The sequence below is a fragment of the Falco peregrinus genome, chromosome 5, assembly GCF_023634155.1.
Source record: "Falco peregrinus isolate bFalPer1 chromosome 5, bFalPer1.pri, whole genome shotgun sequence".
NCBI classification, from domain to species: domain Eukaryota; kingdom Metazoa; phylum Chordata; class Aves; order Falconiformes; family Falconidae; genus Falco; species Falco peregrinus.
Genome location: NC_073725.1, coordinates 78,575,364 through 78,591,738, shown reverse-complemented (window position 1 = coordinate 78,591,738; position 16,375 = coordinate 78,575,364). Strand labels below are relative to the sequence as shown.

At 38.2% G+C, this 16,375-nt stretch overlaps 1 protein-coding gene across 11 annotated transcripts in view; it reads left to right on the top strand.

Moving 5' to 3' along the window:
• Positions 1–16,375, top strand: part of IFT140 (intraflagellar transport 140) — an 85,978-nt gene that overhangs the window by 18,161 nt on the left and 51,442 nt on the right. For 10 of the 11 annotated variants that reach the window (XM_027791832.2, XM_027791834.2, XM_027791836.2 and 7 more), the window contains exons 6-16: positions 823–998; positions 2,110–2,201; positions 3,357–3,463; positions 4,240–4,388; positions 6,597–6,800; positions 7,166–7,238; positions 8,692–8,783; positions 9,653–9,780; positions 11,519–11,636; positions 12,097–12,224; positions 14,721–14,868. In XM_027791832.2, coding sequence (XP_027647633.2) covers positions 823–998; positions 2,110–2,201; positions 3,357–3,463; positions 4,240–4,388; positions 6,597–6,800; positions 7,166–7,238; positions 8,692–8,783; positions 9,653–9,780; positions 11,519–11,636; positions 12,097–12,224; positions 14,721–14,868 — 1,415 coding nt within the window. Of the gene's footprint in view, positions 1–822; positions 999–2,109; positions 2,202–3,356; positions 3,464–4,239; positions 4,389–6,596; positions 6,801–7,165; positions 7,239–8,691; positions 8,784–9,652; positions 9,781–11,518; positions 11,637–12,096; positions 12,225–14,720; positions 14,869–16,375 lie in introns of those variants that run through there. The other variant, XM_055805356.1, reaches the window with a different exon arrangement.

Sequence of the window (16,375 nt, the reverse complement as noted above, 5' to 3'; positions counted from 1 at the left end):
TTATGTTCATTCTTATTTAAGTTTTCTACTTCATTTTTTGGGGGAAAATATTATTTCATTTCATAGGGGTTTTTGATTTGCACTGGCTTGAAATGCCAGGTTTATGTAATACAATGATTTGCTAAGAAATTGTGTGTAGCATGAGATCTGTCAGATTTCAATGACTTCATTAGTGTGGGTAATTCCTATAATACCATTTGCAAACTGCTGTACTGGTTTTTTTCACTCTGTAGACCTGTGCATGGTTTATACAGTAGTACAATTTAAGAAAATTATAATGAATTTTAAAATGTTGATAGGTACTGTAGTTGCCAATTCATGCACTATGTTGTCAGTGTTCTTGAAAAGGAACTATCCCATTTGCTTGTCAAATGAATGTAGAAAAGCTGTGTGCAGTGGAGTATTTCTAAAGAACGAAGAACATAGTTTCTGCAGTTTTCTGTAATCTAGACTGCTGTAAATTGTACCAGTTCTTAGCCGCTGTTGTTCTTTCACAAAGTATTACTAATACTGAGGATTTTGGAAGCCATCATTCATGCACACACATGCAGAAAGTTTACATGTAGTTTAAAATTATTTAAGTAATTCCCCTCTAGATTTCCTGTATGGGGGAAAAAGTGAGCAAGGTCTGGTTTATTGCGCTGGTCAACTATCATAGTCTGTATCCTGAGAGAAATTAGACGATGAATGAATTGTGGTTAGTTTTGCCTTTTCAGCACTTGAGGAACATTTTTATTAAGATAAAAAGCAGCAGCTGTGATTTATTTATTTATTTTTTTAAGCTAAAAACTGTGGACTAAACCCATACTTTGTGTACTACAGGTTCTGTGCATTATGTGAATGAGAAAGAAAAGATACGGCATGTATTGTCCACAGACAGTCTGGTCCAAAAGCTTCTGTTCATAGAGGAAAGAGATGTTTTAGTTGTAATAACGGAGAACCTGCAGCTGTCCTTGCATGCAGTTACTCTTGAGGGAGAGACAGAAGAGCTCATGAAGGTAGGATTCAGACGGCAGGGTAAAGTTGCAATGTTTAATCTTTATTTGTTAGGGTTTTTTGATGATCGCTTTTTTGCTTACAAATGAATCCACTCTCATTTTGGTTTCTCAGATAATACCTTGGTGAGCAAATATATGCTCATTTACAAGTGGAAGAGTGATGTATTATTGAACTTGGGAAGATGATTTTCATCTTGCCTTCCTTTGTTTTCTTAGTGTCTTTCATTTTGACCCTATGCTAATCTTTTCACACTTAATTTACCTTGTCTTAGTGAATTAGAGAAGAATTGAAAATTCCAGTGTACTCAAAATATTTGTTAAAATGTCTTGCGGATAAATAATTGATAATTTGTGTCCTCTGTTTTATTATCATCAGTTGCTCAGAGCTGTCTTGTCTTTCAGATTAGCAGGAGCAGTATCTCCTCTTGAGGCCGTTGTCTTTGCCTGCAAATCTGAAAGATGGTTTAGTTCTCACATTGTGGAAGTGTTCTTCACAGCTTCAAAGGCTAGGAAGCTTTTAAAAAATAACAACCCACAAGTCGTAGAATCACAAATAATAGCATAGTGGCCTAAAAATTATTGCATAGGAACAAAACCCAAACTGAGGTCATTCAGGCTTACCATCATCTTGCCTCAAATAAAATACTGTACTGTTGGAGAATATTGCTTGAGGGGATGGAACCCAAACCTTCACCTTCCTAAGATATTTTTTTTTTTTTTTTCCTTTCATCTAAGATCAAAAAAGACTGGGCACTTGTGTATTACAGGAGTGTTCACTTATTAATTGTTACATATTTTTTACTAGTTTTGGTATTTCACATTTTAAAGCCATTTTTATCAAATTCTAAGAGAAGATCTAGTGCGAGAGAAAAAAGAGCTTCTTACCTACTTAATTAACCCACTACAAGGTTTCTTTTATTAATTTTATACATTATATACTTGATGCATTTAGTAATGATCATAGCCTGAGAGAAACTATTGGCCTGTCTGAACTGACAGGTCTAGTTATTCTTCTGTTTTAACTTCTTAGCCAAACTAGACAGAGGCTTGCTGTCTTTCAGTGTGTTCCTCCTGCCTTCTGTAAATTTATTTATTTACTTATGGTTAACAGGTGAAGTTGAGTGGGAAGATCGGTCGTTCTGCAGACATCATTTTGATAGACCGTAGTCTTGTTGTTACAGCACTAGGTGAGACTGTCATCAGGTAAGAATCCTGTTTTAAAGCTGTTCAGGCTGCCCATGAGAGGTGCAAGCTAAAAGGTTTCTGGTCTGCCATGTACTGAATGTTTTACTGAACTGTTGGATTTTTTTTTCCTAACAAATAATGAAAAAACTCCCAATATTTTCTAATTTTGTTTTTCAAAATAAATAGAGAAATTAAAAATCCTGTTTCCTTGAGGACAAGAACTAATTCTATGTATCTTTCTTTCTCTCTAGTTACTTTCTTAGGCCATACTAGCTAAATCTGTGCCTTTCTTGAGCGCTGTTACTGATTTTTTTTCTGAAAAAATGTCCACTCAGGTTTTTTTGCATGAAAAAGCCACTTTGCTGTTCTTTCCATTGTTAATTCTGATTCTTAAGATTGTCATAGTATCAGCAACAGGAAAAAAAGTGCATGCTTTTCAGGATGTTTCTTTGTTACTGTAGTATGAGACAAGTATTTCAGTTACTTCTATCCCCAGTTCTTTGAAGTTAAGTATGTTACTTTGCCATGCTGCTATGTTGCCATGTTCTGTAGTTTTTATCTTTCTGCATCTTTTTTTAAAAAAAATATTAAATCTCCTTTTTCCTGTCTTTACTATGACTTTGTCTACCTGTTTCTTCTAAATTTTTTGGGGGGCATGTTACATTAACATCAGTAGTTCGCCTTCTTGAGCCTCTCTATCTGCTACTATAAGCCAAAATGATCTGTTAATTTTGTGAGAATGTGATAAAGACCAAATATTAAGAAGGAATATGTTTGATGACAATGTTTACTTCTAGAAAACTAATCTGGAATCCAAAGGACTACTGGTTAACTGAGGAGTATAATTAAAATAGAGGAGGAAGCATAAGTAGGGAGGAGGAAAATTGCAACTAGACCTCACTTCTTTTTTTTCTTAAAGCTGGGTTTGATTCCGACCCCTTTCTTCCTTCATGGGTGAATGTCACAAAACATGCCGCAGATTAACAAATCAGAGGAAAAGGAAGGAGATTAAGAAATCCACATTCCAGAGTCAGCTGCTGCCAATTTAATTTTAAAAATTGAATGATCGATGGAAATAGAAAATTAATACCATGTACAGTATCCTATTGACTGTGTTTAGCAAGACATCTGGAGGGAAAAGCATTTTTAACACTCTTGTTTTGTATACCTTAGGTTCTGGGATTTGGACCGAGACGAGAACTATATGATCTCCTTAGATGTGCAATTTGGCTTTGAGGGAGGCGAATGTATTAACTGTGTTTCTTACTGCAGTGCTAAAGGTGAGAGATAACATGGCAGCTGTGATCTCTGGATCCTAAACCTTGTCAAACCTCAGCCTTCAGTGTCCTGTAGTCGTTTCAGTATGTTTGTCTTGTTACTGAGGGTTTCAGTAACAGCATGTGGTGTTAAAGCGTTTTAGTTCAGGAGTGTGATTTTGAAGGTACGAGATCATTCCATACTTGCCACGTTTTGTCGCAGTGTGGAGTTGCCTCCTGACACACAAGCTGGATTCCCTTCGATGACACTGAACTGTTACAAGTACTCCTGGAGTACACCTAATGCACTCCAACGTGTTATGGGCATTTGGTCTAAAAGCCCACACTAGAGCTAATGCAAAGTAGAACTCACCAAATATGTATACCTTGAACGTCAGGTCCTTAAAACTGATGTTTTCTATGGAGCTACTGCTATGCATCACCTTGTTTGCCAGCGTAGGCATAGCTACTGTCTACTGGAATAGTTTTCAATGGTGACTTGCCCATGGTGTCTACAAAACCAGCTGTTCAAAAATAAATGGTTAAAATGAAATCATTGTCTGATACATGTAGTAGATAACTTCATCTGGTAGCTTAGAAAATGGGCCTTGCCACCTGTAACTTTTCCTGTTGTTTTTCCAGAAAGTTTTTGCAGTAAGGCAAAGAAATGGATGCTGCTAGAAGGCAGCTTCTCGGTACCTTAAAAGCAGAGCTAGGCTGCCTGCTGCTTTGTATAATAAAGTGGATTTGTTTTCCTGAAGTTTAAGATACAAAATGCCTAAAAGGTTTGTGAATGGCAGGTCTCTTAGCAGCTGGTACTAACAAAGGGAGAATAGCTATGTGGAAGAAAGCAGCAGGATCCAATCAAAGCATACGGGCTTTGGAGGGCAAGGACAGGTGGAATCTCCAGGCACCTACAGAACTTGAAGGAAACGTGTCTCAGATAAAGGTAAGACAAGAAAGTCTTGTATGTTAGTAGGACTTCACTAACATTAGATGAATAGATCATCTTTGTGAAACAGACAAATGCAATTGCTGTCATACAGATATGTGCACCAGCAGAGGCTAGTCCTCCTTCAGAAGAAGAAGGAAAAGCCATCAGGATCAAGTAACTTTTAAAATTGGAATTGGGCAGAAATGTTACCTGTTTGTAGCTGTTCTGTTACAGGCAGGGTTGAAATGCTCAGCAAGCGAAGACACTGAAATGCAAATGCATCTCTTTGTCTGGGAGAATTATCAGTCATGGCATCCTTAAATCCAAACATCTCTTTGTTATGTGTCTCATTGACAAACCTTATGGATTCAGCACCCTGAAATTATTTTCTGGAAAATACCATTTATCAGAAATCTCAAATTTCCATAAATTTATTAAAGTAGCAAGCAAGAAAATCTGACTAAATGCATTATGTTGCTTGTAGATAACTTTCTTCTTCTTAGTCACTTTCTTAGTGTAAGGTTTGCTCTTACTTGTAGTTGCAAAAATAAAAAGATGCATTTACAACCAAACATTCTTTTGTGTGAAGATATACCATCTAGAAGGGAATGCTGTATTTTCACATACAAAATTATGTTTTCAGCTGCTTTTCTGCCAGAAAAATTTTCTTGTTTGCTAGATAATTTTTTGTCTGACTGATGGGGGTGGTAGGTTTTCTCTTACAAATTTGCAAAAACAATGATTTAAAACATTTTGACTGCTATTTACAGTATTCTGAATGCTGAAGGCTATGACAATACAGAGCATTATAGTATTTGTTTTTTAATGCTTGGTCTGTTAAGCGTCAGGGTGCAGCATTTTTATTTATTTGAAATATTTACAAATAAATAAAATTGGCTGAGGCAAATGATACGAGGTTCCACGAGGCTCAGCGCTGGGTCCTGCACGTGGGGCACAACAGCCCCACACAGAGCTGCAGGCTTGGGGAAGGGTGGCTGGAAAGCTGCCCTGCAGGAGGGGACCTGGGGGGCTGGCGACGGCCGGCTGAATGTGAGCCAGCAGTGTGCCCAGGTGGCCAAAAAGGCCAACAGCATCCTGGCTTCTCTCCCAGTGTGGCCAGCAGGACCGGCGCGGGGACCGTCCCCCTGTACTCGGCACTGGTGCACCGCACCTTGAATGCTGCATTCAGCTTTGGGCCCCTCTTGGGGACGCGGAGGGGCTGGAGCGTGTCCAGAGATGGAAACGGAGCTGGGGAGGGGGCTGAGGCACAGGTCTGATGAGGAGCGGCTGAGGGAACTGGGGGTGTTTAGCCCGGAGACAAGGAGGCTGAGGGGGGACCTTCCCACTCTCTACAACAACCTGAAAGCAGGCTGTAGCGAGGTGGGGGTTGGTCTCGTCTTCCAAATAATGAGCAACAGCACAAAAGGAAACGGCCTCAAGTTGCACCAGGGGAGGTTTGGAATGGGTATTAGGAAACTTTTCTTCACTGAAGAGGTGGTCAAACCCTGGAACAGGCTGCTCAGGGAAGTGGTGGAGTCACCATCCCTGGAGGTATTGAAAAGGCTAAACCAGGGACATGGTTTAGTGGTGGGCTTGGCAGTGCTGGGTTAACAGTTGGACTCTATGATCTTAAAGGTCTTTTCCAGCCCAAACCATTCTATGTTTCTATAACCTTCACAGAAGTCATTGAAAAAGGTTAGCTAGAACATGAAGATCCTCCCAGGAGAAGGGGAGAAGTGAACTTTTGGAACCCTTTATGCTTGTGTTTTAGCATGTTTTGCTAGAGAATTTGGACTACATAAACAGTAAAGGGCTATCAAAACTGCAGAAAAGAATAAAGTAATCAAAAAGAAACTATGCATGCAACTTGGTTTTACAGATCGTGGCATTATTAAGCCCTTTAAATATGTGATGTTGTCTTGCAGTAGTAAGTGTGAAGCAGTACAAGAATATCTTAGGGAAGTGGCTTTAATTTAAAAAGCACTTCTGCTTAGACTAAGGGAGCATGGGTAGCTGGCTCACAGACAAAATAGTTCTAATCTGTAATAATTCCTATTCATTGACTATAGTTTTATTTAGCTAGTAGGACTTTGTATATTTATAAAAATGTTTATTCTATCCGACCCATTGTCATCTGTCTTGGGGTATTACTGTGACTGTTCAAGATCTTAGATGAAACTGTGTGTTGTGCCTTTTGTTTTTTTCTCTTCCTGTTGTGTGCAGTGGGGCTCCCGAAAAAACCTGCTGGCCGTGAACACCACCAGCTCTGTGGTGATCCTCAGTGAGCAGGCCATGTCGTCTCATTTTCATCAGCAAGTGGCTGTTGTCCAGGTGTCTCCTAACCTGTTTAATGTGACCATCTTCAGCACAGGAACCACACACACTCTTTGTGTTGATATGAGTGTTAATGGAGTCTTCGCTACTAAGGTTATTTGGATTTTTTTTTCCTTTATTTGCTCAATCGGTTGCCTAGTTCGGCGTATGGAGACCAAACATCCTAAGTCTTTAATGTAACCCTTCTCTGATATTTAATGTATTGTGTTGGAAGTATTCTGATGATGATAGCAATGATGCTGAGGTGGAGCTGATTTTTCAGATAGCACAGTGACTCAGTAATTCTATAGGGGCTGACCAGAGAAATTCGGGGTTACTGAAAGCCTTCTAACCTGATATACAGGGGAACTAGTAAACGGTGGCTATTGCTGGAGGTCTTGCTGTGTTCTTGCATGAATTCCTGTATGATTCCAAAAGAAACTGAATTTACATATTCTTTTGCTTTTTGATTGTTTTAGGATGCTGTAGTATTCTGGAATGGGAAGCAAGTTACTGTCTTTGAGTGCTCAGGAGATACCTTCAGAAATGCAGGTAGGACTTAGAACAATGGTCGGAGCTGAAATGGTTCTCTTCCTCCAAAGTTAGACATTCTCTTCGTTCATGAAAGCTGATGGACTGTAATCATAAGTGCAAAGTGAATAATATTATTAACACTAATTAGACACTATTCCCATTTTGCAAAATAGAAAGATTATGGTATAAAAATCATCAACAGAACCAGAAATCAAATTTCAACTCCTACATCAGTGCTTTATTCACTAAATATGCTGAGATATAATGTGTGGGTTAACCTCAGAATATGTGGTATTCCTGTATGTCAGTAGCAGTGTGGCAGCAGAGGTAAAACTGAAGATGATGTGCATCTGTAGGCATAGAATTAAATATATATCCTCCTAACCTCTGTTCAGCTACAATCCAGTCCTGCAAGTACCTAAAGACTGAGTATGCTTCATTCATAGAGTTCCTAAGGCATCCAAGTGTGTGACTGGCCTTGACAACACCAAGTGTCTTATTGCTGTTTCCCATAGATTAGATGTATACCTGACTGTCACATATAGAGTTGAAAGGTATCCCAAGAGCTAGCATATATATACGAGGCTTCACACAAAACATGATGTGAGGATAAGGCTGCTGCTTTGTATCTTTTGAGTCATTCCCACAGCTGACTAAGAACAGATTTTTATATTTTTTCTACTTCTGTAGCCGTAGCTCCTGTTGCCTTTCACAGATAGGTCATGATGGTGGCTTTTCTGTTTTGCTTGGGAGAAAGCTTAAAATTACACAGCACTTATGTAGGAACTGGGAAGGCGGGAGTTTTAGCTGTCAGGAAAATCTGATCCATAAATTGCTGTAGATACAGCTAAGTCAAGTACATTAGTTTTTTCTATGATTAACTTTCCTTAAATATTTTTGCCTTGAGAAACAGGTTATGCAGAGTTCCATCAATCTCACCCAAAATCTTGAGATATGTCTTTTTAGAACCATCAAGTGTTTTCTGAGAAGTGGCTTATCTTGTCTATATTCATTCATTTTATAACTTTCCAAAGCTGAATCAATGTGTTATTGAGACCTTGGTGTCAATAACAACGGTCTACTACAGTCATGAAATTGAGAGCCGCTCTTCTAACTCTTCAACTGCAGTTCAGTGAAGGAAGGAGTGAATTCTCCTAACCTCAACTCACATTGCACTAGTCTTTTTCTTTCTTTCACTCCCAATACAAACTCCTTCCCATTCCTCTTCCACTGAATTTGATGAGGAGAGTGTAAAAACCACCCGTTTTCAGTAGGAGTCCTAGCTTTTGGTTGTAGTGGCAGGATGGAAGAAGGCTGCAATACCAAGGAGTCTGAGAATCAGTAGGGACTGACAGACTGAAAAATAGATTTGGTGCAAGATAGTGGAAATTGAATGCTTTAAGTCAAAACTCCCTTTTTAAAAAAAAAACCACTGCTTATTGTAATGATGGCTTTATTATGGTTGTTCCAGGCTCTTTTCTCTGTGACTCTCCAGTTCTGTCTGTTCATGGAGAAAATCTGTACACAGTTGAGCCATATCGAGTCCAGGTCCGCACCTGGCAGGTAAGGGCTGATGAAACCATGAAGTGACAAATGATGCCTTATTATTTTCAAAGGCTGGTGTTACAGCTTAAAAGTTAAGTGGATATTCTGTAAAACAATTAACTCTACCTTTGTCATAGGAAAAATATTTCAAGTATTTCAGTAGAAATATCTTTTGGCATTTTGTGTTCTTTAAAAAGTCTCTCACTTTAAACACTATGTCACTGTAACTAAGAAGTATTTATAAAAACAATGGAATTCTGTAAGGTTCAGACTTTAACAGGATCGAAGTTACATGCTGATTTAATGTGTCTGTATATTACTGACAGGAAGATGAACATACTGAATATTCTTATAAAATAATGAAAAATACCCCCTGCACATTTTGTGTTACTGCAAAATCTTTTGCTTAGCCTTTGCAGCCTCTCCTAGTCTGTCAGAAACTAAAAGAGAAACTAATTATCAGAGTTCTATGATATATAATTTTATTTAGTTAAATAAATATTGTATTCCAGAACAAGTGGGATTTATCACAATAGGGACTGATTCCATTCATATATTTATTTTTGCAGCTGTCTATTAAAGGGCCCTTCAGGGACCTGTATTTCTGTATCCCTCTCAGTTGGAAAAGGTTGTATCATTGAAAAGGAAATTGTTGCAGGAAGATACCTCTAAATTTTTACTTTTTTGGAGGCTATACATCCAGTTTTCAACCTGAAAGACAGATTGCGTTTGTAGAGACTGTGTGTGTGCGCAGTTTCTCTCATTTTGCTGGTAGTGATTTGTCTAACATGAAAGTTCAGCTGTTAGTTACTTAACTTGCTGGCAAAACAAGTCCTTTCTAGTTAGACTCCGAAGACACAAACCTGGTGTTACACATTTCTTCTCAGGGCACAGTTAAACAGCTACTGGTGTTCTCTGAAGCAGAGGGGAATCCATGCCTCTTGGATATATGTGGAAATTTCCTGGTTGTGGGAACGGATTTGGCTCACTTTAAAATCTTTGATCTCTCTCGCAGGTATTGATAAGCCTTTTAAAAACATCTGTTTATAATTGAGTGTATATTCTGTGGGGAGGAGAGAATCTTTAGCTGGTTTTGATCTGATAAAAAGCGATAGCCACTTTGAATCTTGAGACAATACATTCAGCCTCTGTGAACTGATGGCCTAAATGATGGCAAAGGAGGAGCCACAGAATTATATACAAATCATGGGATGAATAATAATAGTAATAATAATCTTTAAGAGAGGATATTATGAGGGATATTTGTGTGCATTTGAAAATGGGTGGATAATTTATGGAAGATCGAGACGAGGATGTCACGTGTTTCTGCTGGTAACTTGAACAAGGCCTTAACCTCGGAGTTGAAATACAGAAAAGAAAAAAAAAAATAATAAAAAAAGCGCCAGGTCTTGTATCTCCTCATAAATCGACAAACTTTGTTCAGTGAATTCATGAAAGAAGTGAACCTAGAATTGTGGACATTGTTCTTCCTCCCTGTTTAGGTTAAGAGAGAAGTTTACTTGATTTCTTTCAAACTTTACTGTCTGTTGCTGTATTGACAAACAGCTGTGGCATGAAAAAGATACATGCCTGACACGACCTACAGTTTGAAAAAATATCTGTATATTTTTATATATGATATAAATTATTCTATTTATTTATTACTATAATTATATAAAGAATATTATCAATTATTTATTGCTATCTGTAATTTTGAAAACCTGAAAAACCTCAAGAGTGAAATGGATTTTGTTCTTCCTTACATGGTGTCACCAGAGGAATTCTAAGGTCTAGTTAGTTACCAGCCTGGAAACTCATTACCTGTGCCGAGATCACACAAACTCCGCATGGAACAGAATTTGAAGGTTATTTGATTTGGGCAGGTTGTTAACTAGCACATATATTGCATTATGATGTTTGGTAGTGGAGAAGAAGTAGCTTAACTCCTGCATGCTACATAAAATTTTGTGGCTACCCTTCTCAAGTGGTAACGGTGTAGCGTACTTTAATTTCAAAGCAAGCATAGTTGGCTTAGAATAAATGAGAGGTCTAAATGTGTAACCCAAGAATGTTATTTTTACAGAATCAAAGATTTTTTTTCATGGGATCATGTAATGGGTCTAAATTACTGTAATTTCTTTGTCATGTTCTTTTGATGCATGAGCTTTGTCCTGTTTGTTGCTGAATGATCGCTGGGTTTGTATCTATACCAGCAGTAATATTCTTTTGAGATAATAAAAAAAGCAGGGGGTTGGGGTTGGGGAAGGGTGGTTGTTAAGTATGTGAGTGACACAGTTTTCTGGAACTGTGACCAATAAGATGATATACATACCACCCCCCAATGACATTTCTTTACTTCTGCTCCACAGTGTGTTTTCCATACACAGAACTTAAGTGGTGGGCTGTATTCAGCATTCATGGTACTGTTCAACTTATATAGGAAAAACAGACCTCTAAATTCAGAATTCTGGTGGCATGTTCTTGCTGTAGAGCCCTGTTTTGGGAATCCTGTAGGAGCACTGAAGTTTAATCTTGCTGATTTGTTGAGGAAAAAATGTCTCATTAACTTCTTCCTGAAAGAAGGGCAGTCGCAGCAGTTCTCTGGAGAGGGAAGCTGGATTCTGGGGCAGTGGTGTCATAAGGTAGAAATAATTTGGTTTTAAAAGTCCTACCCATAATTTAAAAAATGTTTTGGCTGATGCATATTCCCAGTTGTTTGCCATCATATGATTTAAGTTTTTTCCTTTCCACAGAGAGGCAAAAGTGCACTGCAATAGCAAGAATTTCTCCGAGCTGTTTCCTGGCCTTGGAGGCATTGCATCTGTCAAATGCAATGCTAATGGCAATAAAGTCAGCATCCTTGTTAGCAAGGTGAGGCAAAGCTCTTTGCTTATCACCCTAGGACCTAATCATCAGTTAACAGAACAGTGCAGTTCAAAAAGATTACTGAAGACACAAGATTCACTTCTCAGAAATGAAGCTACATGTTCTATGCAGAGTATTAGTCCTTGAAATGTGGTGTCCAAGCATGTAACTAAACACTAAAATTAAGATATGTTGTGGTTTTGTACATTTGGTGAGAAAAGCAACCCAGCAAAAGAAGCAATATTTCAGTTACAGAAGGTACTTTGTAGCATGTTAAAGAAATCAAGGCTAATTTGCTAGAATAGAAAAGCAACCAGAAATTTTCTGATATTTCTTCCAAAGAATGTTCTTGTGTCATTACCAGTAAACAAAACTGAGAGGAGTCAGATGAGAAAAACATACCTTTTTTTTTTTTTTTTTCTTTTTGACTGCATGCTTCAGCTGCTTTTGTTTTCTGTTCTTGTAGGCAGATGGGAATGTTGATTCCAAGATCTGTTTCTATGATGTTGAAATGGACCAAGTTACATTCTTTGATTTCAAGGCTGAAAAGGGAAATGTTAGAGAGAAGCTTTCATCTGGACAAAGCATTGACAAGTAAGAAGCTTTTATTTTGAGAATTATTACTTGTGGATTTACGGTAGGTATCTACCCTATGACGACAAGCAACACCTTGACACTGACATTCCTCTGTGTTTGTGTAGGAGGTTGTACAAATTTAATTATTTTTATCTCTAAAGAGTTAATTAAAAATGGTGCATTTTATGTCAATCGGCCTACATCCCTGTCTCTTCCAATATATGAACTACAGTGTGTCAAACAAAGATATCAGAAAGTAAACTCAGAATAAGCAGTTGGAGGCAGTTCTTCAGGCAGTATACATCTGAGCTAAGGAACTCCATGCCAAAAAGTTAAGAGATGTTGAAGGGAAGGGTTCATGGAGGTATTGGACAGATTCATAGGAGAGAAATGCAGTGGGAACTATTAGATATGTGGAAACCATATCTGACTCAAGAGATCTGGATCTTAACATAGAGAAAAACTTCGGAAGATCTGTGAAAGCTACACTTCCATGAAGAATTTACAGGGCAGTAACTGAAAAGAGGACATTCTGAAGCTCTCCCTAGGAAAAAAGTTAAAGTCCAATACAGGATGGTTTTGTATGGATAAAAACTCATTAAATGTCCACTTAGAACGGACAGCTTTGTTTTCATACTAGCCATTCTGTGGCAAATACATTAGAAATCCTAGCGAGGCAGCAAAATGCAATGAACTATGAATTCTCATGGAAGTACAGTGGAATTTTAGGGTAAAAATTCCCGTTTGGTTTTACAATAGTTCTTTTGACTGTATGTTTCCTAAGAAAAAACAGTGTTGGAATAGTAGGTGGTTTGCTTTTTTAGTAACTATCTGCTGCAGGTGTTGCAAGCAAAAAAGGATTTACTCACTCTTATCACTGAAAACAGGAAGAAACTGCCCAGCTCTTCGAAAACTTAAGAAGTGCACAAACTCGGGGCCTTAGGTCTTGCTCAGTTAATGCAAACAGTGTAACAATAAGTAGTTTTTTTCAAGTGTATTATCTTGTGTAGCCCGACAGAGGCCACCACAAGCTAGTAGTGCTCTTTCACTGGTATTTAAATGCTAGGTGGTGTCCGTGTGAATAATCAATTTATCTGTGCTTTATTTTAGGGTATCTTGAAATTGAAATGAGTAAACTCACTAGAAAATAATAATAATCTACAGTTCTTCTCCTGAGGCAGAATCTAAACACTCCCAATATTATTTTTTTTTTCACAAATACTGCTTTTTAGTGTGAGAGTAATTTATTTTTAATTCAGTGGCATGGATAGGACATGGTGTTTTTCTGCATCCCGTTGAATATCTCCCTTCTTTTGCCTTCCAGCCCTACTCCAGTCCTCCCCACAAAATCCACCCTTCAGTGCTGACAGCAAATGAGAAAACTATTTTAATGATGTCTTTGGTTTCTCTCTTTCTTTTGAAATTTGACATCTATTTATATTCTTCATTTTTTTCAGAAGAATCCTAAGCCATTGCTAAAGTAGTCTGATTCTTTATGTCTAGAGTCTTAACATGGCTGGCATTGAAGTAGTATTTAAATGCCTGAAGGAGGCAATAAGACGTTTCTTATTTAAACTGCTGCCAGAGGGTGGCTTTTCCTAAGGATTCAGGCATTGTCCTAGTGCTTAATGTGCTATTTAACAGTGCCTCAAAATTCTCTATATGCAGTATGAGGTTCAAATGCAGTGTGAGGGAAGGGAACGAACTGTGGCATAACAAGAGACTGAAATCCCCCAGCTGCCAGTCAGGTTCAGCTGCAACTGGAGTTTCCCTCAGCACTGAAAAGTGTAGTGGTTCAAAGTGTCGATTGCACTGCATGCCCAGGTCTCTTTGCTGAACTCTCAGTAGAGAGATCTGTTGCCTGAGAACATAAACTAATTTTTTTTTCCCTCATCAGTTTAATCACAATTGTCTAGTTGTGATTTCTTGTAACAGCTGCTTAGCTGAATTTGAACATGAGGCATATGTACTCAAAATCCCTCCTTACTGTGTATCTAAATGCACATCACTGCACTCAAGCTGTCTGTAACCTGGCTGGGTGCTGCCAGCAGTGCTGGCAATAAGGACCCTGGGGACAGGTTGTAAAACCCACAAGAAGACAGAGCCTGAGGTATTCCCCATGTTACAGTACCTACACCGGAACAGTTGCTAAGGCAGATCACTTGAAGGATGTTCCATGTTTCCATAGGACACACAGTCTCAGTGGAGGCAGATTTTGGGTGCCTATTTGTATTTGTGGCAGTACCAGCTTTTTTTTCCCCACAGAAATGCTTTATGTCCTCTAGTCGCTGTTAACGTATATAGAACAAACTAAAAGTGGTGTTGCCATGTGTAAAGTGTTAGGAGGTAGGAAAATGTAAAGGGTTAATGTTACCACGCAGAGGCACTGGTATAGATAACTGATCATTATCTGAAAATTATCCCTTGGTTAGTCCTTTATTGACGTTGATGCTCTGAATGGGCTGGAATTATTTAGTCTTCCTTTCTACATTTTTTTTTCTTGTCTTTTGGTAGGTCTGTTGTGGAGTATCCAGAGTTGCAGTGGCATGTCCCTGCTTGCCATTTCTGGGACCAGAGTGAACCAAGGCTTTTTGTGTGTGAAGCAATTCTTGAAACAGGCCTACAAACTCCAGACCAGAATAAAAACAAGACCGAGAGCACAGTATGGTCTTTTGGTTTTTTTGGTGTTTTTTTTTTTTGTTGTTTTACCTTGCTTTACATGGAGTTCTCCCTGTCAAAGTAATAAATCATTGCTCCTTCATTAAGGATGTGGGAGTAGGTAGTATACATTATCTTGTACAAAAATAAGTAACAAAACTACATGTTTGGTGTCTGTGGCTTCAGGCAGTCACTATAGGTTAGCTTTTGGGTTTAGCCCTAGCTTGTATACAGGGACAAAGAAAGGTGGTTTCTTTATGCTAGAGTTTTGAGGATGATCATAATGCGAGCTTGTATTGGGACTATGGTTTTTCAAGTTACATTGAGTGAATTGATAATCTAGAAGTTTGATACATATTCTCGTTTTTAAAAAGATCATGCAGATTTTATATCTTGAGTCCATTCTTAGCAGCCAGAATTAATTTGATAGAACAACAGGGACCCCCACCATTAAGGTGAATAGTGAAGTATACTCTTCCCACCCAGTTCTTACCATCTTCTGCTTTTCTGATCAGACATAGTACATCTTTATGGTACTTTCCAAATGATCTTTTGTGGTCTTTTTTACATTAGAAAAAAGAATTCATTTTTATTGATCAGACATTATCTAATAAAAAATTTTCTGTCATCAGACCAACAATTCTTCCCTGCTTCCCCCGATAATGTAATTGTAGCGGTCCTTACCATTTTGTCTGTACAGAACTGCCTGTCCTTCATAAATATTAAATTGATTTGAAATGTCGTCGTGCATGACTTTAGGTAAACCTCTTTCAATTAGAGATAGAAAGTTCTTTGTTTCTTTTGTTGGTTGAAGCAACCTTGGAAAACTCTTAGGAAGATCAGTGTAGAAAGGAGGAGTGGAATAAGGATGTCTCAAAAAGCCCTGCTAAGGTCTTCTAGTAAAGGGAAAGAACACTTCAACCTAATATTCTGAACGTAAACAAGTAAAAGTGTTTGGCTTCTACATAAAGTTGAAAAATAGAAAAGATAAAAAAGGAGTGCAACATTTTGGCCCTTATTCAACAGAACTTTTAACTGTGTGTTTTAAGAAATAAGAAGTCTGATTAATTTTAGTTGGAAATAAATGTTTCATTTTGACTTGAGTCAGGTCAGTATTTAAGCTGTTACCAGCCATTTAAAAATAGTTTATGTATATTCCCCGGGAACTCAAAGCAGCCAGTGAGCTGCTGAAATTACAGTAGCAGTAATATAGGATTTAAAAATAAATTGTTGAAAACAGTTGAGAGTATTTCTTTGACCTGAGTCAGATCTGTGAGAGAGACTTCTAGAGCAGCAGTCTGTGGCCAGGGACTTCCCTCTTTATGGCCGGCAAAGCTGGTTCTTGAAAGGCAGAGGTGGAGGTCCCTTTGCAGTAGGAACAGAGTCTGTAATGCAGAATGAGTTGTTGGCCACTTACTATAGGGAGGAAGCATGCAGCTCTGCCCTCTCCAGCAGGTGTGTTTGTGTGCATGTATATGTCATATTATTTTCAAGAGAAGGTTCTGCCAAGT